At 51.2% G+C, this 21692-nt stretch overlaps 1 protein-coding gene across 1 annotated transcript in view; it reads right to left on the bottom strand.

Moving 5' to 3' along the window:
- The window catches only part of Galnt10 (polypeptide N-acetylgalactosaminyltransferase 10), a 165582-nt gene extending 145522 nt beyond the window's left edge, over positions 1-20060 (bottom strand). Inside the window, exon 1 of the mRNA XM_048334333.1 lies at positions 19805-20060. Coding sequence (XP_048190290.1) covers positions 19805-19963 — 159 coding nt within the window. The 5' untranslated portion in view covers positions 19964-20060. The remainder of the gene's footprint in view (positions 1-19804) is intronic.
- Positions 20061-21692: the final 1632 nt, after the last annotated feature.

Below are 21692 nucleotides of genomic sequence, written 5' to 3'. Positions count from 1 at the left end.
CGTTCAGATCCCAACATCTGGCGCCCAACGTGGGGCGAACCACACGGCCGGGAATTTTGGGGTGTAGTATCCCCACAGACTGCGTTTAGCGATTGGGTTGGAGGAGAGATCCCACTGAGATGGGTCAAGCGCATAGCAAATGGAATGAACCAACGGTTAAGATATTATGGTTCATGGTTAAAAGTAGTGGACAGCGCATCTCAGATCCTACCATCAAGCGGATCTGGGAGAAGCTGACCCAGGCCATCCCATGGTTGGTTAAGGCCAATCCGCTTTCCTGGGAAACCTGGGACCAGCTGGGGAGGGAGCTGGACGGCAAGGAAGAGGAGATAGGAGAGGATCTCCCTCTTGTGATTTTTCCAATTATTACCTCTCTCAAAGATTGGCTTTCTACAGGAGAGATCCCATTAGGGCAGGCGGGAGCCGCGGAGGAGAACCCTGGGGAAGAAGGAGGAGATCCCCCGGCGGACCTGCAGGAGGAGGGCCTGACGCCCCTTCCTGACGGGCCCGCGGAGGAGCTACAAGCCGATCTCGATCGTGGGCTTAATCTCCGGGACCCCGGACCAGATGCCGCACTCCCGAGACACGCGGCCAGGGAGGGGGGCAGCCGGCAGCCTCTGCCGTCGCCCCCTCCTACCCCCTCCAAACAGGTTGCCCTGAGCACGCGATGGCCTGCCACACTTTCATCGCGAGCGCCACCAGCGTTGCCGTATCCGCAACTGGAGCAGCCGCTGCCGGACTTTACACCAGGTATAGAGACGGTAGACTTTGATGTAGCAAGCATCACGGCTGGGTGGGAACCTGAGGAAGTCAAGGAGTTCCGAGATCTTAGAAAAACGGTCACTGAGAAGGGACCGAACTCTCCTTGGGCTCACGCCCTACTCCGGGGCCTGAGCAACCGGTTTTCCAATGCACAAACGTGGAGACGCGTAGGTCAGACTGTGCTAGACAGGAAAGATTATAAGAGGTGGTGCGCAGCTTTTAGGAATGCATGCTCTGATCAGGCTGAGAAATTTCTCGCAAACGTTCCTCCAATCCCCGTCACCTTCGAGATGATGTATGGGCCCCCCAATCCACATGTTACTGACTTTCCCCAGGTCTCTCTTCCCGCAGCCTACCGGAGGCGAGTGTGGGCCTTGGGGATGTGGGCATGGACATCCTTAGGGAAAGGGCCCTCAAAGATCACGACATTAGAAGTTATTCAAGGGGCAACAGAGGATCTCGTCTCATTTATTGAGAGGGTGGAGGAAAGCATTCAGTTAAAGGCTCCTTGGTCTCAGATAGATGAACTTGTTAGATCTTTGGTGTGGGACGGAATGGCCCCAGACCATAAGATAGCTTGTGCAGGTATGAAGGACAAACCCCTAGAAAGCTGGATATATGCCTGTCGGAGTCTCGATACCCAGACCCGCAGGACACAGGTGCTGACTGCCTCACTTAATGAGGAGCACGCTTCTGCAACGGCCAATGGGGCAGGCAAGGGGCGATGTTATGGGTGTGGCGGTCGTGGCCATCTCAAGAGAGAATGTCCGTCAGGCTCGGCAAAACCTAGTGCCTCGTCGGGACGAAACTCTGGCCAAACCAAGTTGCCACCCAAGACACCTTGCCCCCGATGCAAGAAAGGTTATCATTGGCAGAGCGAGTGCAAGTCCAAGTTCGAGGCTGGGGGGAAGCCTTTAAACTAGTAGTGGGGCGCCCTCCAGCCCCGTCACCCAAAGGAGGCGGCCAGTCTAACAGCAAACCAGTAGTGGGGCGCCCTCCGGCCCCGTCATCCAAAGGAGGCAGCCGGTCTAGCGATCAGCCCCGTGACCAACCCGGCGACCTGCCTGATGACAAACCTGAGATTCACTGGGTGGTCCCAATAGTCTCAGAAGACAAGCCAAGTATGATGGTTACTATAGCCGGGAAAAGGTTCCGATGCCTAATCGATACCGGAGCTGACCGGACTGTATTGAGGAAGGAGGAAGTCCCTCCTTGGTGGGATTTGGTGCCCGGGCCCCAGACAACAGGAGTAGGAGGCAATGTTGCCAGTGAAGTAACTAGAAACTGGCTTGCCTGGACAGATCCGGATGGAAAAAAGGGAGAAGTGCGTCCCTTGATAATGACTGGCTTACGGAACAATCTGCTGGGTCGGGATATCTTAGTGGAGACCAAGGCCGTGGTCTCGTCAGGCCATGACCTGACAGGTGACCCTAATAGCCATCAGGAAGTGTCTCCACCTGAGACCTCAAGCCAGGAGACTCCTGTTTCTTCTACAGGGCCTCACCCCCAATCCTAGGGGCCACTGTTCCCACCGTCCCTGCCATTCAGTGGCTCCCGGGACCCCCCGTGTGGTTGGAACAGTGGCCACTCCCCTCAAACAAGTTAGAGAAATTAAGAGAAATAGTGTCAGAGCAACTGTCCCTAGGGCATATTAGACGCTCGCTGAGCCCTTGGAACAGCCCAGTATTTGTTGTACAAAAGACCTCAGGCAAATGGAGGATGGTACAGGACCTAAGAAAGATTAATGAGCGAATAGTTCCTGTGGGCACCCCCCTAAGGGGGCTGCCATGGATCCCCTCCATTCCTCGGGATCTTCATATTATCATACTTGACATCAAGGACTGTTTCTTTTCCATCCCCCTGGACCCCCGAGACTGTGAAAAGTTTGCCTTTTCCGTGCCCTCAGTTAACCACCATGGGCCGGACCAAAGGTATGAGTGGGTGGTCCTGCCCCAGGGCATGGCCAATAGTCCTGCCTTCTGCCAACAATATGTGTCACAGGTTCTCCAACCCATTCAGAACCAGCCAGATATTTTTTTGGTCATTTACATGGATGATATTCTTATTGGATCAGCAGATGTTCAGGTGCTAGACTTAGCCTATAGGAAGGTACGAACACTCCTGCATAGAGGAGGGCTGCGCATAGCCAGTGACAAGGTTCAGAAAGTGTACCCCTTTAAGATCTTGGGGGCAGAGCTTAAATTAGACTCGGTGTGCCCCCTTAAACCCCAGTTGTCCTTCAAGCCATCTTATACTATGGTAGAGATGCAGAAATTGCTAGGTGAGATTAACTGGCTAAGGCCCTGGCTTCACCTGCCTACAGAGCAGCTGCTGCCGCTACATGACTCTTTGAAGGGCAAGGCACCCAATGATGTTATTACAATAACTCCATCACTCCAAGCAATATTCCAGAAAGTCCAAAGGGCCCTAGATGTGGCACAGTTAGCTCGCTATAAGCCTGAGTGTCCACTCTGTCTCTGGGTCCTCCCTGGATTAGAGCTTTTTTCAGCTGCCATTACCCAGTCTGGCGAACCCCTTCAATGGGTGCACGCGTCAGTGGGAGGAGCTCCCAGGGTTTATTCACAGATGGACCAGCTAGCTGACTTAATAATTAAAGGTAGGGATACCTCCCTGAGGCATTATGGGAAGGATCCTGATGTGATAACCATCCCTTACCGGTTGGCAGATATTGAATGGGTCAGAAGAAACCATAACAGGGTATCTAATGCCTTAGAGGGCTTCATGGGGACAGTAGATTGCCATTATGGAACTTCGAGGTGGGTGACCTCATTTTCCAAGCTACGTTGGATTCCCCCTATGCTTTTTTCCACCAGGCCTCTTGTCAAGGCTGTAAATGTTTTTACAGATGGGGGAGGGGCGGGGTCTGCCGTGGTGGTATGCCCTGCCTCCTCTCCTACCTGTGAGAGAAAAAACACCCATTATTTTGAGGCCGTTACTGGATCTGCACAGTTTAAGGAGCTGTACGCAGTGGCCCTGGCACTGACCCAGGTCAAACAACCAATGAACCTGTTTTCTGACAGTATGTATGTGGTAAATCTGCTACCAAACCTGGTGTCCTCATACATCAAATTAGATGAGAACCCAATCACCCCTCTGATGATCCAAGTTAGATCTCTGTTAAAAGAGCGGGCTGAGCCTATATTCTTGCAGCACCTTCGTGGACACCAAGGACTGCCTGGGATGCTGACACAAGGTAATCATATGGCCGACCAGCTGGCCACTGATGGGATTGTTATAGCAGTGGCTGTCTTACAGCCTCAAAACCTTCAAATGGCTCAAGGACTCCATGAGCGTACACATTTGAACTGGAGAGGGTTACATCAGAGATTTCCTTTGGTTCCTATAAAGGATTTAAAGAAGATTATTAGGACTTGTAAGGAATGTATGCCTTTTGTGCAAGTCCCGCCTCTGCAATCTCCGGGGGTGAATCCCAGAGGGTTAAGACCCAACGTCATTTGGCAGACTGACGTGACCCATTACGCCCCCTTTGGAAGGCTAAAATATATATTTATGTCTATTGACACGTGCTCTGGTGCCTGTTGGGCCTCCCTGCACACGGGGGAGAGAGCACGGCATGCTGAAAGCCACTTCTTACAATGTTTTGCTATCCTAGGGTTGCCTTTACAGGTGAAAACAGATAATGGACCTTGTTTCACCAGTAAGCCTTTACAGGCATTTTTCCAAACGTGGAATATTAAACATACCACTGGAATACCTTATAACCCAAAGGGTCAAGCCATAATTGAGAGGCATAATAAGACCCTAAAGGATCAATTATTAAAACAAAAAGGGGGGGGAAGCCCCCATGACCAGCTGAGGACAGCATTGTTTACATTGAATATTTTAAATTTCTCTAAGGACCAACCTCTGTCGGCTTTTCAGAGACACTGGTCAAGCCAAACACCCTACTTAAAGGTGGAGGTCCGGTGGAAGGATCCCCTGACAGGGGCGTGGCGTGGGCCCGACCCACTTATCAGTGTTGGAAGAGGCTTTGCCTGCGTTTTTCCCACTGGGGAACCGAATCCAATCTGGATACCGGCTAGAGATGTAAAATATTGTCCATCAGAATGACCACCCAAGGGCACTTGCCCTTGAGGGATGTCTCCCTTTACTCTCTAGGAAAAGAAAAAAGGACGGAAACCCTGACGGATCTTCAATGGGGAGACAGAAGGCCTGCCTGTGTACATTGGCGGTGGACCAGTGCCAGCTCTACGTGCTTCCTGGACATCGCCTGGCGTCCCGTGGCGCAATGTTTTGCTGTGGCATCGTCTGCAGCGTTGCACAAGGACTAAAAAGATAATTTTGCACACTGTTGTTCCTTCCTTTGCTCCTCCCCTTGCTGCTTACCTTGGGGGCCCCATTGGTGGGAAATAGGAGCTAAAGGGTTTCGACACCTTAATGTTTTATGTGTTTTATGATAAATGTTTACAATAAGCAAGGAAATTGGCACCTTGCTCCAAATGTTTACTAACCAGTGCCTTAAGCTATCAGCACCTTGGCTGCTGTGGACCAACGAAAGCCGCTGGAGCCAAAGCTTGGACCTGTTGCTACCTTGCTAGTGGAGAGAGGGAATGCTGCCTGTGTCGTCCCGGTTGTCACCAGAATGGACCAGGACTTTTCTATCTCTTAGGGACTGAGCCAGATAAGAGATTTTCCATTGCATTGTACCTGTGTTACAATTGCTCATGTGTTACAACTGTTCATGTTTGCATCCACTCTATGTTGCAATTGTTCACGTTATGAGTACCTTAGGTTCACATTTGCACCCTGTTTACCTTACCCTAGGTTAGAACAGGTCTTCACTTGTGGCGACAACTAGGGCTGTTCGGGTCAACAGTGGCATTGTTTTGACCAATTGGGAACCCCACGAGGTTAGTCATAATGCCCATTAGGACCCGCTACTGGCCGGGGCCCATAGGCATGGAGTAAAAGCATCAGGGCTTTCTCTCAAATGCCAATCCCGCTCTCCCCAGATTCACCCATCGGGCTGGCCGCCCGGGCAGGTAGGTCAGCCTGAAGTGCCAGTGCGTTCTTTTTGCCAATGACGGGTACGATCTCCCACGGGGGAGGCAACCTAAGACAGGCGCGCCCTCGAGTAAGGCACCCCTGCTATTTAAAAAATAAAAGAAGGGGAGATGTGGGGATGCTGGCCGGACATGTAGAGGGGCGGTCCCCGATCGACCACCCTTCTTCCCGCCTTGGGAGCAAATGGCCGGTAGCCACTCCTACCCCTCCCGGGTCCGGAACCGGAAGGAGTAGTTCTGGCTTGGCCCGCCTCCCATCTCGATTTCAGGCCCACGTGGATGCCTCCAAGATGGCGCCGCCGGTGCCAAGGGGCGGTCCTATTGGGGCATGACGTCAGCCCATGGGGGGAGTCCCAGGTGCCACTCTGACCGAGACAGCCCAGTTCAGCCAATTAGCGAAGCCCACCTTCCCGCCTTACCCACCACAATAAAAACCTTCCCCCGCCCCTTGGGCGGTGAGTTCGGTTCATAACCTCAGACCGTCTCCCTGGAGTCTTTCTTTCTCTGCGCCGATCGTCGACACGTGAGGAGGGGCAGGGACGGGGGGCTTCAGTAGTTCACTCTCCTCGGCTAAACGCAGACCAACGAGAGCATTCCCTCACCTTCTGCGGGCGGAAGATAAGGTCGAGTGCTCTCTCGTAGTGTTTTGAGGTTTGGACCATTCTCCCCGAGAATTTGGGGAGAAAGGGATCGTTCAGATCCCAACAACCATGGGCCATAAGACATTACCTAAGCCCCTAAGCCCCGCTGAGCTAAACAGAGATCCCCACCACTGGGGTCTGTTCAAATCAAAGATGGCTGCCCATCTGGCAGGGAACAGGTTAAGAGAGACAGGACAAGGGGCAGTTGTGGGTTCCAGAATGGTAGCTTATAGCCACTATACACAAACACAAACACAAACATACACACACATACCAACGCCAACTGGGAATGAGGGGGACAGAAGAAGTGACACAAATACAGAGAGGAGATGGTTGAGAGCAAGGTTGGGGTGAAAGAGGCACACTTAACACTACAAAGAGAACCCCACAAAGCCCAGAGGGAAAGAAATCCATACTGGGCTTTTCCTGCCCTTTAACTGCTGCAGAGTGAAAGAGTACAAAGCCTGGCGATTCAGGTTAAAAGTAATCAAATGTCCCTTTAATACCTCTGGCATGGCACCTGGCAGCCCTCTTAATGTGGCCCATTGTTCGCTGGCAGGGCCTTGGTGGCAGGAGCAGTCAGCTGTGTCACCCGCTGCCAGGGGAAAGCAGAGAACAGAGGGAAACTGCATGGGGAAGGGAGGGAGAAACAGGCAGGAGAACAGGGACCCATGAGGGACACCACTGGAAGACCCTCTTCCCACCACCACCACCACCCCTGATGAGGTGATGACTCACCCCTTGCCACAGCCTCTGACAACTGCCCCAAGGAAGGGCAGGTGGGGACAGGACTGGGGCAAAAAATGGACAAGCCCAGCCCCTGTCCCCGCCCTTTTTTTTTCTGTGACAGTCCTGGAGCTTGCACGGAGAGCTTTGGGGCTCAAGGCTAACACTCTATCCACTTGAGCCACAGCTCCATGTCTGGCTTTTTTGGTGGTTCATTGGAGAGAAGAGTCTCCCAGATTTTGAATCTCAGATGCTCAGATCTCAGCCTCCTAAGTAAGATTATAGGCTTGAGATAGGGAGTCACCGGGGACGCCCACCTGCGGTCTTACTTTTTCACAAAAATTTGGGATGCCTCTAAAGCTCCCTCTGACAAGGAAATGTAGGAGGGACCATTTCTGCTTGGAAAGCTGTCTTCTCTCCCATTTCTCTCACATCCTAACACTCTCCCAATCACAGGAATGCACATTCTGGAGTTTTCTGACATGCCAGGAAGTCCAAGGCAGAAAACAAAGTCGACTCTGTTACCCACATAGTAGCTCATAAAGCCATGGCAGCTCTCACCTTAGATGGAATGAGCTGCCTTAGAGAAGTCTTCAGACGCAGAGGCCTAGAGACAGAGAGAAAGAAGCAAGGGAAATGGTTTCTGCATTAGAGCAGACATCAGAATATAAACTTGAGTGAGCCAGTTCAGTGGCCAAGGACAATATACTTATTTTTCCAAGCAATCACTTCCTCCTCTGGAAAGTGTATTGATCTTCGAGTCAGAAGGCTCTGGCTCACTGCGCTGGCTTTGTGACGGTGTGTCACTCAGCTCTTTGAACCTCTGTTTTCAAAGCTATGGGGACCTTAAGAAGGGGCACATAAGCCCTATCCTGCCTCACAAAGAATCTACTAGAAGTGTATAGCTAATAAAGTAGAGCTCTAAACCCAAATGTCTCCCACTGCTGGCGGGCTTCCTCAAAGGATGAAGCATCCAGGGTTGAAACCACAAAGGGTGGCTGGTATTGCGGCCCTCAGGAGACCTGAGGCCTCTCCAGAGGAGTAGCTGCTACCCAGTCCAGCATAGTTAGGATCCTAGAACCTGAGTCCAGCTGCTCAGCTTTCTGACTTCCCCCTAAAAGCAAGAAATAAGAATAGGTCCTACAAATATATAAACTCATCCAATGTTATGCTACTGGCAATTTACAAACATGTAAAATGAGAAACATCCAGCGGGCACCAGTGGCTCACATCTGTGATCTCAGCAACTCGGGTGGCTGAGATTTGAGCATAAATGGTTCAAAGCCAGCCTGAGCAAGACAGTCCATGAGACTTTTACCTCCAAAAAACCACCAAAAAGAAGTGGAGCTGTGACTCAAGTGGTACAGTGCTAGCCTTCAGCAAAAACAAAAAAGCTCAGGGACAGCATGCAGGCCCTGAGTTCAAACCCAGAACACACATACACACACACACACACACACACACACACGCACACGCGCGCGCACATGCGCGAGACATCTAACAAGTGTCTCCAGCCTGTAATCCTAGCTCCTCAGGAGTCTGAGATCTGAAGACCAAGGTTGAAAGCCAGCCCAGGCAGGAAAGTCCTTGAGTCTCTTATTTCCAATTAACCACCAAAAAGCCAGAAGCAAAGCTGTGAATGAAGTGATACAGTGCCAGCCTTGAGTGAAAAAGCTAAGAAACAGCAAGCACCTAGACCCCAAGTTTCAAGCACCAGTACAAAAAAATAAACACATCTGATCATTAAAGGTCAGCGGTGGCTAGGTCACATAGAACTTACCTCTAGGTTACAATCCCAAAGCCACTGGTTTCCAACTTCTGTAGGAAGTTGCATGTAAGACACTTTTTTTTAATGTGAAGGTCAAATGAACTAATAAAAGAAGATCTCTAAAGAAAACAGCTACTAATAAGATGTATTAATAAACTAGCCAGCGAGCCAAATTACTGACCAACAAGACAAGCTGCTCCAAGAAGAGAATCATTAACTTCTTGGTAAAGTTAGATGGCAGACGGAGAGACCAATTATTTCACAAATAAGACATGGACGCACATACACGTTTTCCCTGTCAACAGCCGACCTAGATCAATACTCAGGAGGAAACTGGCAAAAAGGAACCGTTTTCAGTTGAGAACACAATACCCCAAAGCAGCAGGAAGTCGCTCTCACAAGCCTCCTTCCAGATGTTTCCAACCTGTTCTCTTTATTTAAGAAAACGCCCTTCCTCCAGAAATGCCAGCACCCCACTGCTGTGCTCGGCAACCTGCTTCCCGAGACGCCATCTGTACCCCACAGAGGTGGGCCACACAGACATATGACCCTGGCCAACCAGCGCTTGGCTCCCACACAGCACGTGGCCCAGGCTCTAATCACTGTCCTGGCACTGTCGCCAGGCACTGGAAGAGCATTCTGGAGTCAACAGCAACCAGCCCAAGACCTTGGTGGTCCTGGGTTCTCAGTGATCATCTCCTCCAGCAACTCTTTGAACCCCAGGGGGAGGACGGGCAGTTCCTCAGACATCTATCCAAGGCCAGCCACGTGGGCCAGCTGCCCACACACAGGTGGACGCACACTGGAGCATCTCGGTGGAGATGGCTCCCTAGTTGAGTGCACTGGGGGCATTAATTCACCTCTCAGCAGGGTCCCCACCACTGGAGCTTAATCTCACCATCACGGGGACACTAGGAAGCCAAGGGTTAACTTAAGCTCATTTGAGGGAGAAGAAATCTGACACGCCTTGTATAGGTCAGGCATGGAGCTACCAACAGACCCTGATGGAAATTGGCTTGGAAATTGAATTGGGATAGTTCACAATTCTACTCTATTGTCCTTTTGTCTGTGCCAGCTTATTCCCGACCCCCACAGGGTCTCCACATGCCACTCTTTCCAGGATGGCCCTTCCCCACTTACAAGGCCAAATCAGGAAGGCACAGACCTACTCTAGAAGGGTGACATTATAGGTGGTACAGGAAACCAAGCCCAGGAGCCCTGCCAGTCCACAGAGCCCACGGCAGAGGGACTCAGAACGGCACTGCCAAGGCCAGCAGGCCCCCAGCCCTGACATGTCTGTGACATCTGACCCAGGGCCACTGCCCCCAGGCACCACAGAGCCCTTTTGGTGCTCACCAGCAAGACTGGGAGCTCCAGACAAAGGTACTCCCCAGCACTCTAAGGCGTCAGGGGAGAGTGGAATGGACCCCTGGGGAAGGAGAGATCTCTCACAAAGAAGAGGCTCTCTGCAGGGCCCTCAATTGGATTGAAAGATGGGATCCTTAGCCTACTACAGACCGGCCCTTATTGCACTCCAAGGATCTAGGCCCAGGAGGCTCCATCCTTAATAGGCTACCTGGAGCTTCTGAAGCACCCTGAAGCTCAGAAAGAACCATTCCTCAAAGCCAGGCTTCCTGCCCAGCCAGCTCCAACAGTAATGAGCACCAATTACTCTTCTCTCTCTCTCCCTCCTGTCCCTCAAATTCAGCAAAGATGCCACAAAAAGTGAAAGGGATAAGAGCTGAGGTGAGATCCTATGGTCAAGAAGTAATGTCAGAGCCAGGTGCCTGTGGCTCACCCCCTAAAACCTAACTACTCAGGAAGCTGAGATCTGAAGATCATAGTTCAAAGCCACCCCAGGCAAGACAGGCTGTGAGACTCTTATCTTCATGAAACCACCAAAAAAGCCAGGAGTAGAGCTGTGGTTCACATGGTAGAGAGTTAGGGGCTGGGAATAGGGCTTAGTGGTGGAGTGCTTGCCTTGTATGCATGAAGCCATGGGTTTGATTCCTCAGCACCATATAAACAGAAAAGGCCAAAAGTGGCACTAATGGCTCAAGTGGTAGTGTGCTAGCCTTGAGCAGAAAGAAGCCAGGGAGAGTGTTCAGGCCTTGAGCCCAAGCCCCAGGACTGGCAAAAAAACAGAACAAAACAAATGGTGGAGAGCTAGCCTTGAGGGGGAAAAAAAACAAAAACAAAAAAACCTAAGGCAGAGCAACCAGGGTCTGAGTTCAAGTCCCAGTACTGATACAAAAACAGGAAACACAGAAGTGACCTCTGGGAAGATTAGAAATCCTTCTGAGCTTCATGAAAGAATCATATGAAGGGCTCTGGGTCACCATAGAACAGTGCTCCTTCAAACAGCCCTTGGAAGGGGCTCTGATCAGAGGAGGCAGCTGAGAAAACGGAGGCTCAGGAGAACTAAAACAGCCAGCACCTCCTGAGGCTAGCGTCAGCAAGCATACTGGCTACAGATGGCAGGCTCTCTCTGAGTGCTGAGGGTATGGGCTCTCCTGAGCTGGGAAGCAGAAAGGGACCCCAGGGATCACTTGAAGTGCCAAAAAATCAGGGTAAGGAATGCACAGAAGGCTCTGCACACACAGCCTCCTCGCTACAACCAAAATCAGACTGTGCCTGTCCTCCCCTGTTCCCAATCCTGAGCCTGCCCCAGCGCTTAACCTCAGAAAGCTCATCTTCCATAAAGGGGCACCGTAGGCACCGAGGCACAAGCCAGGCCCAGCAGCACTGCCGCCCCTTAGATTGTTCTGTAGCTAATAATGGAATCTGTACCCCATGTTATATATGTTCAGGGTTTTGCTCTGTGACTCATTTAATGCGCCAAAGAAACCCCCAAATAGTTCACATTATTTTCCTTTTACAGATCAAGACATCCAAGCGCAAAGGTCAAGTGACTTGCCCCCACCCCACAAGGCCCATGGATCTGAATCAAACAGGGAAGGTCAAAGCTAAAGTCCTATACACGCGCTGTCCCCTCGCACGCACTCAAAGTATAAGGGCAGGGGAAGGGTGAGACAAAGGGGCTTCTTCAAGCTCACAGCGTCTCTAAGTGACCTCATAGGCAACCAAAAAACATTCCGTCACAGGATAACAGTCTCTCCTCTGCTCAGACAACTTCACTCCTACAGAAGATCACTCACTGCAGGGGGAGGAGGGGGAGAGCAAGTGGGGAGATGGCCCTCTGTCAGATGTGGCCCTGTAGTCAGATGTGGAAGAACCAAGTGATGGAGGGTCTGTGTTGGGTCAGAGACTCAACAGGCTCAAACACCAAGTCCACCATAAAAGGCTGTGCATCCTGGGTATAGTACCAGCATTTCTGTGTGCTTCAGAAGAGAGCCACATGGAGAGCCAGCTACACATGGATAAATACACACCCACCCACCCACTGCAAGCGGAATTGTTTAGCTTCCTCTAGCTTCCAAAATATGAACACTCCGCCTCCTCCAGCTAGGAGGGCCAGGCTGGGGGGAAAAAAAAAGTGGAAGCTGAAAAGAGAGAAGTTCTTTTTCAGCTCAAGAGATTTTTAGTGAGCTGACTTGTGTATGGTTGAGCAAAGGGCAGCTCTCGGGACATCTGGGAAGGCAGAAGGGAGAAGGGAAGGCAGCCACAGGATTGATAAGCTAATAATCAGTGAGGATCGCTTTTAACTACTCATCGAGAGGCGACAAGGCTGGCAACCCCAGCTCTCCCCATCCCCCGCCATGAGAAACTGAGGCCCATGCAGTTAGCCTTTCAGTCCCAAGGATGTCAGAGAGTGCCGATCTACAAGATGCAGGCTCAGTGCTGCACAAAGATGGTTGGTCCAGAGTGGCAGAGATGGGTCTTCTGAGGACCAAGACCGGTCCCCATGACGTCAGCAGGGCTCTGGAGTGGACATCTGACCGGCTCTTCTCAAAGCATCTTTTCTACAACCAGAAGCAGCCAGATTCTTCTGGGTGTAAATGTTCTTTCTATAGGATCTGGGTGGCCCAATCCCACCCCTAGCTCTAAGGTAGGTTAACTCACCCAGCACAGCCCACCTTCCGGACGGGTGACTGTGAATGAATCTAACCTAATGAACACATCAGATCCAAACTGGACCAATAAGAGTTAAACAGATCATGCTGAGATGATAGGAAAAGACATTGATTCTCTTTTCTATGGAGGCAAGAGAGGCAGATTCTCTCTTCCAGGATCTGAGTATGTATATAAGGTTGGAAAGAGTTATCATATTTTACTACCACGGGGGGTGGGGGTGGGGAGTGCGGAGTGCTGAGTCTAAGATAGAGAAAGTCAGAACCAAGAGAGCTTAGAGGCGTGCCACAGACTTCTGGATCATACCATACCTGAAGCTAACTAGAGTCCCAGGAAGCCTGTGTGTCTTCTTCCTCATTTAAACCCGCCTGTCTCAATTCATTCTGTTACTTGCACGTGATAGTGAGGTGGCCCTATTTTTCATGGATAGCAGCCATAGTGCCACGTACCACACTTTTAATTTAACTACTTTCCTATTGAATCTCTTTGTTACCTTTAGGTTATTAGGCATGGTGATTCAGACCTGTAATCCTAGCTACTGAGGAGGTAAAGACTGAAGGATCAGAGTTTGAGGCCAGCCTGGGGCCCCCCCCCCCAAAAAAAAATAGGTTGAGAGACTTCACCTCAACCAATGACTTGAAGCAGTGGGGCATGCTTGGTATCCCAGCTATGGGAGATGAACAATGACTGGACACGGTACTAAAGCACCTGTCTGTCCTTCCCAGTGATACAAGGAAGCAGAAGACTCATAGTCCAGACACAAAATGAGATCCTACCTCAAGAATAACCTATACAAAATGAGGCTGGAGGCATGGCACAAGTGCCCAGTGCTTAACTAAAAATTAAAAAAATATATACAAGTAAAGCCAATAATCCTAGCAACTCCAGAGACTGAGAGCAAGAGGTTCACAGTTCAAGGCTAGCCAGGGCAGAAACGTTCAGGAGCTCCTATCTTAAAAAATAACCAGCAAGGGGCTGGGGATATAGCCTAGTGGCAAGAGTGCCTGCCTCGAATACACGAGGCCCTAGGTTCGATTCCCCAGCACCACATATACAGAAAAAAACGGCCAGAAGCGGCGCTGTGGCTCAAGTGGCAGAGTGCTAGCCTTGAGCGGGAAGAAGCCAGGGACAGTGCTCAGGCCCGGAGTCCAAGGCCCAGGATTGGCCAAAAAATAAAAAAATAAAAAAAATAACCAGCAAGGGCTGGGAATGTGGCCTAGTGGCAAGAGCGCTTACCTCATATACATGAAGCCCTGGGTTCGATTCCCTAGCACCACATATATAGAAAACGGCCAGAAGTAGTGCTGTGACTCAAGTGGCAGAGTGCTAGCCTTGAGCAAAAAGAAGCCAGGGACAGTGCTCAGGCCCTGAGTTCAAGCCCCAGGACTGGAAAAAAAAAAAACAACCAGCAAGAGAGAGAGAAAGAGAGAGAGCTAGAGGCATGGCTAAAGTGGTAGGGCCTGGCCAAGCAAACAAGTGAGCAAGTGCAAGGCTCTGAATTCAAATCTCAGTACCACCAAAACTAGTATGAAGTAAAAAGGTTGTAAAGAAAATCTACAAAAATGAGTCCATAAAAACAAAAACATCAGGCATCACTTGGAAGGCTAAGATCTAAGGATCTTGGTACAAAGCCAGAAAAGTCCATGGACTCTGATCTCCAATTAAGTACCAAAGCAGAGGTTGGGGGGAAGGAGGGTGGAGGAAGGAGGGTAGGGGAGGGAGGGCATGGGGAAAGAAAGTGGGTAACAGAGATGTGGCATTCATAGAACCCAAGTACGTGATATCCCATTCCCTGCCTCAGTTTCCACCAATGACTTCTGAAGCACCTCATGCCCACTTTAACACTTAATCACTCAGTGACAATCGTGTCTTCAAGTGCCACATCTTGTGCTATGACAAAGAACACATTGTCTCAAGACATCACCACTTACTGAGGCCACAATACACTTCTTGGGCACAGCCCGCCCCTGCTCCCCATTCCAATGGTCATGCTACATTGGCTGTAGAAGCTACCTCCATTCCCCATTCCATTGTAGCTGTTGGAGAAACAAGAGTTTCATGTAAGTTTTTCTCTGACTCTGATACATAACATTGTCAGGAGCAATTAGCTGCTATAGGACATCCTTCCAGCTTGCCAAGTTCACCTCCAGGTATTTTTTTACACAGGGATGACATTCTGGATGCCATCTTCATAGAACAGCTGACGGTAGACAAGGAATAATTAAATGGTTACCTAATTGTTGCTAGATGGTTATCTTTTCAATAGACCTTTGCTTTTTCATGATTGATTCTCTTATCTGTTATCTGTCACTGGAGCCAACAGATTGAAGGCTGAACATCTTTAGACCACAGCCTGAAAGAAGGCATTATAATATGAACAAGCTCTCAGGTTAGAGCCTCCCCAGAGGTTACATACAGAGGCCTATTGTCCAGATCTTGCCAATATGTGCTTTTAAACTCAGAACCACAGGACCTTACAAAAGCCTAACAAAATACCTTTCATTAAAAAATGTTTTGTTGTTGTTAGTATAAAGGTGATGTATAGAGGGGTTAGAGTTACATGAGTCAGGTAAACAGTACATTTCTTTTTGAACATGTCACCACCCCCCTTCCTTCACTCTCTCTGAGTTTTTCCTTCCCATTCCCATCCACAGATTGTACAGTTTATTTTCACACAGGGTCCAGTGAGTACCACCACTGCTTTGGTTCACTCTTTGTCAAATTACCTACTTCTTAGATCACCAGAGTTACTACATCCTTAACTTCACCCGAGCAGCAGTACTGAGAACTAGTCTGAGACCAGCTGAGTCCAGGCTTAGTAGGCTTAATTAGTAAGGTCTGCTCTAACCACAGGATTGGAGAGATTAGTTAGTAATGTCTGTCTTGATCACAGGAGGGGAAGCACCATTCTAATACTATTTGCCTTCCCTCCTTTGGAAACCTAAACTAACTTCACAAAGGAGGAATCGGGCACCCAGAGAAGATAAACAACTTTCCTAAGGTCACTGAATGAATTTAGGGCAGGAAAGATGACCAGAAATCAGGCCCTCTCCCCAGACCATTATCAGTGGGGTTCCTTGGTAGAATCATGTCCAGGAAAACAACAACACAGGGAGATTTGCTTGGCTATCAATCAACAGCCCTTCCCCAGTGACATCAGACTTCACCCAAGTAAGCAGACAGTGATTAGCAATCTAAAGGCTACCAGCCCCTATGAAGAAAATTATAGAAATCATCCCAGGCTACATTTCCATGCACTTAACTTTCTAATGGGCAAGATTCTGCTATGAGGAAGACTGGAAGGAAAGGGGGGAGGAGAGAGGGAAGTATTAATTATTGCATGTGCTAAGAATAAAGTTCAGCTCTGACATGAGAAAAACTCCTGATACTTGAAAATTAAAGTCATTGGTATTCCATTATCCCACCAATTTCCATTCCACAGATGCTATTATCCAATGAAGTCATTTCTCACCAGAGAGTATGGCTCAGAAGTGGGGAGGGACCGCATCAAGTTTCCTAACGTGGGCTTTTAATAACCAGTTCCCAAGCCTGAAATATGAAACAGATTCTAGAATTAAACCAAGATGTTAGGCAGATTGGTAGGGCTGGGGGGGTGGGGGGGAGGAAGGGGGAAGTAATGAGAGCAAGCCCCAAATTAAAAGAAAGATGGCATCACGGTTGGCTTTCCTGCTTGGTCTGCAGCTTTCTGAGAAGCCAGCTGTCTGACCAGATGAATGCAGAAACCCTAGAAGCATTCTGTGTCCTTTATAAATCAGATGTCCTGCCCAGCCCCAGAGACACACTCAGGATGACCTGGGTGGCAGTTCTGTCACTTACATTCTAGCAGATAGATAAGTGCTCTTTCTAATGTCAGTGGAGGAATCCAGGAGTTAAAAAGGACTGTTCAAATCGTGGGTATGTTGCCCTCAGATAAACTTCTCTCAAAGCCACAAGGAACCTCATTTTCTTTTGGACAAAAGTCCTGTCAAGAATTCCCTCCAAAGCCTCCATGGTGACTTCTGCCAGGAAGATCAACGAGGTACTCTGGGAAGGTTCTCAAGGACCAGAGTGACAGGCTAAGCTTAGAACCCGTCAACTCTTCAAAACAGCTCTGAATGCTCCCAGATAGCAGATTTTCCGGACAGCAGTCTGATGCATGCATGCTCTGGGACAGTGTGCAATGAGGACTGGAAGAAAGAAGTCAGCCTCTTCCTTCAAGGCCAGCTGCCATTCAAACAAGGAACTGACCGAGAAGGCCAAGCCCAGGGCTCTGCATCTGCAGGAGAGTAGAACACAAAAGGGCTGTGTGAAAATTTGGCAGGATCTTCCTGAAAGGCTGCAGCTGAATGCTGAATCCTGTAGCACCTAGAAAAGCCTAGCGTTGGAAAAGAGCTCCTTTCTGCTGCACCCAGGAAGGGGAAATTTTCTTTAAAGGAAGAACAACCAGTTGACAATCCTTGAAACACCAACCCCATTCACCACCTTACGCTATTCCAGAAAAAAAAAGGGGGGGAATAAACAAGAATCAAACTACCCCATGAGCCTATCCACACACATTATAGCTAGGAGCTCAGAGGAGCATCCAGCTGTTGCTCTCCTCTCTTTCTGCCCCAAAGCCTGCTTTACTCAATCAATACCTTCTTGTACATGTGAGTAATTTTCTTTGAAAGCTCAGGCCCAACGGGCAGTTGACCTTGACCTCCCTACACATCTGGGTCTATAGAAAATGAAAATCAGCACTTGTCTGGCACCTACCACAACTGAAATGTAAGAGCTTTCCTTAGGCAGAGGCAGGTGGTCAAGAGCTCATAGAGACCTAGCCACAGCTATTCCACAAGAGAGATGCATTTGGGCAGGACACAACCTCTTTGCCTCTCGGCTCCATCAGTACAAAGCTCCTTAACCTAAGGAGGCTACAAGAGACAATGCCCCAGGAAAAAAGAAACAGCCCTCTACTTACTCACTGTTCACATCACTGTCCGCTGGCAATTAGCAACAACCATACTTTACAAATGGACAAAGGGCTCAGAGATGGAGGTGGTAGATAAGGAACACACAGCAAGTTAATGGCAGAGCTGAGCATAGAACCCTGGCCTCTTCACCTTGACACTGGTACAGGATAGGAATTGAGGAAAGAGATTTCAAGAAAGAAAAACACACTAGATATAGAACTTGGGGGTTGGGGGGGGAAGGCTAGGCTGGCTATCAGGGGTTGAACCCAGGGTTTAGGAAAGAAGCTTATTAACTTCAGTTTCTGAACAGTAAAGATCTACCATAAAGATCAAGCCAACTCCTCTGGATGGTTTGTAACAATTAACTAGAGTAATTGCTAAGCTCCAATTGATTAGCCCTGTGGCAAAGAGCCCTCTGTGCTTAAGATACCAAAATGCCCAGACAGCAGCATGACATAAAGGAGAAAGGAAAAACGTCACCCCCCCAAAAAGTCAACCTCTTCCCTTGAGGCCAGCCAACAGTCAGTCAAGTCTGACCCTGATACACAAATTACCCACTTCCAACTGGACCACTAAAATCTGGTAAGCAAATATGAAATGCCCCACTATAGGAAGCAATTCAAGCATGCATAGACTTGCCAAGATATGAGAGTTGGAGAGATGTGATTGAACAGGAAAATGCTAGCCTGAGCCAGGCCCTGGGGGGGCTCAAACCTATAATCAATCCTAGCTACGAAGGAGGCTGAGAGCTGAGACTCCTGGTTCTAAGCTACCCTAAGCAGGAAAGTCTGTAAGTACAATGACCCACCAAAAAGCCAGAAGTGGAGCTGTGGATCAGTGGGTAGAGCACCAGTTACGAGTGAAAAGGACAGCACCCAGGTCCTGAGTTCAAGACCCAGGATCTGAGCATGCACACACACAAGCACACACAGAAGGAAAAAAATGCTAATTTAGCCCAAATGCATGTACCCATGTGCACGGACATGAGTGAGTTTCAAAGAGGCAGAAACAATTATGAACACAGTTTGGGCTGCAACAAATACCAGGTCCCAGCAATTCAGAGGGGAGAAGGAAGGCATGTGGCATTTACCCTCAGGCAACAGCGCTCTGGGACATTTTGGGGGATCCCGGGGGGGGGGGGTCACCTCTGTACTACTCCTGGAGAGTCAAGGGTGGCAAATTCCTCAAGAACCAGAAATTCACCTTTCACCCCATCCAAGGGACCTGAAGCTCCAAGAGGATCTTTGCACTCACTCCCTAAGGAACCCACAGGACCTGAGAAAGAAACAGGATGGGGAAAGGCGACTAGGGAGGGGGGGGTGGGAAGGAGGGGGTGTCCAGGGGGTCGGTCCCCTTGTGCAAATGGTAAAAACGCGAAAGGGATGGGCCTGAGTAGAAACACCAGGATCAGCAGGTGGGGGTGAGGGAGGGGAGCGGAGAGGATGAGGACACCTGGTCCTACCTTACAGAAGGCATCACACCCAGGGACACAGGCGTGCTGACCGGGAACTCCCCCAGAAGGAGGACGCTGGGGCAGGTCAGGGGACAGGACGGGAGAGGGCCACACACAGGAGGACTGACGGTCAAGGGTGGAAATTAGACATAAAAGTCCCAGACTGGCCACCAAGGAGCCCTGGGTTCTCATTCTAACTCTTACGAGTGGGCAACTTCCTGTCCTCCTCGGAGCCTCGACTTACCCCATCTTGGGTCGTGGGGTGGGGGTGGAATGGGAAGAAGCGCCGACTCTTCGGGCGCTGCCTCCGAGGGCACCGACAGGAGGAGGAGGAGGAGGAAGGAGTTGCAGGTCTGAAGTAAAATCAGACCCGGGGGAGGGAGCTGGGGGTGTCCTGGCCGCACCCCACTCCCTCAGGCACTCACCTGTCCGGCCGCGGGGACCAGCGCGCCTCCCGAACCCCCCGGGGTGCCGTCGGGCTGCCGCTCGCGGTACAGAGCCCACAGCCCCACGTTGGGCAGGAAGACCAGGGCCGCCAGGACCAGAGCCACCGCCTGCAGAAGCCGCTTCTCCTTCCGCCTCATCAGGACCAGTCCGCCCCCGCCGCGCCCCGCCGCGCCGCCTCGCCGCGCCGCCCGGCTCCAGGCTCCGCGCCCGTCAGCGCGCGTCCGCCCGGCGGCGGCGGCGGCGGCGGCGGCGGCGGCAACAGCAGCAGCAACTCAGCGAGCACAAGCGGCCGCGGCGCCGGCCCCGCTCCAACTCCGCGGCACTTCCGCCGCTCGCCGGCCGGGGAGCTGGACGCTACCACTACGTGGCCGCTGCGGGGGGGCGTATTCGCCGACGCAGCCGAAGCCGGGCACAGGGAAGCCAACAGCCCCGCGAGACCCTCTCTTAGGCGTGCTAGAGAACTTCAGTAGCCGTCCACCTCTGCCTTCTCGAGGCGTGGCCCAGTATATCCAGGTGCGACCTGGGGGATGGGAGGGTTCTGATAGCAGATCTCCCCACTCCCGGGCGGCGATGGTACGTCCCGCTCCACTCCTGGCTCCCCCGCCCGCGGAGGCGGTGAGAAAGTGCTAGAGTTGGGTTGCTGGGCGCTAACTGGTGCGCCTGGGCGCTGTTGCGCGGGGCGCGTTTTGACAGGGATCGAGTGCGCCCCAGGATCCGATCCCGGCCTCCTCTGCTGCTGCAAGGTCTGGTCGTGGACGGGAGGGAGGGTGGAGGGGACGAAGGGAGAAGTCCAGCTTCTCGGGCTTTGCCGACAGTGCTTGCGCCCCGCGGATGCCCAGTCCCCGGAGTCCGGGGACCCCCCTCACCTTGGCCGGAGCCTGAGGACCCCCAAGACCGGCTTTGACTCCGGGAATCTTAAGATCTCCGGCCGTGAAATGGGGGGGGGAAGGGGGTCCATGCTGTGATCCATGCGCCCTGTTCCACCCACGGGCCCTGGGTTTCTTCCTGTGGAAGACCCCAGTTGTTGTTGGGTGTGCGCACGCCCGTGTGTAAACCGCGGAGTGCGGTCAGTGCCCGCAGCCGCTCCCCCCCCCCCCCGTGACACCTGCCTGCCCGAGCCCGTCCGCGGGGGGGGGGGGGGGGGAGGGATTCCTCACGCAGGGCCGCTCCCACGAGTGCGCGCGCTGTTAGCTTTTCCCCGGGTCAGTGTCTTTCTCCATCCAGCCCTTACTGAGCAAACCATCACGGGACACTCACGTGTGCCAGGCAGCCCCAAGCCCTGGGAGTTGAAATGACTGAGGGCTGAGACACTAAACAAGACACAGTGGCCCCCACATGGGGTGGTGTGCGCGCCATTGTGGGGAGGGGTCTGAAGAGAGACTGCCTGGACCACAGAGAAGCTGAGCCCCCTGTCCCAGGGCTCATCCCTTAACTGCTTCCTCCCTGATGCCCTCCTCTGTCTCTCTGCCACACTCCACAGGTGCCCTCTTTGATTCTCTGCTTCTCCAGAACGCCCACTGATCCTGGTGACTTACCACCCATAGCCCTAGCTCTGCACCCCGAGGACTCCTGCCTCCCCTTTCTTCAAGTTCCAGGCTGAGCAGCGGTTCTTTTTTTTTCTGACATCACAGCTTGGGTTTCAACATCTGTAACAAAACTTTGAAGGCAGTGGCTCACATCTGTCATCTTAGCTACTCAGGAGGCTGAGATCTGAGTATCATGGTTTGAAGCCAGCCTGGGTAAGAAAGTCTGTGAGACTCAGATCACCAATAAACTCAGAAAAGGACAGGAGTGGTGCTGTGGCTCAAGTGGTCGAGCACAAGCCTTAAGCATAAAGAGTCTCAGAAACAGCACCCACTGGCCCAG

This window comes from Perognathus longimembris, chromosome 25 (assembly GCF_023159225.1).
Source record: "Perognathus longimembris pacificus isolate PPM17 chromosome 25, ASM2315922v1, whole genome shotgun sequence".
NCBI classification, from domain to species: domain Eukaryota; kingdom Metazoa; phylum Chordata; class Mammalia; order Rodentia; family Heteromyidae; genus Perognathus; species Perognathus longimembris.
This window is presented reverse-complemented; position numbering and strand designations above follow the sequence as displayed.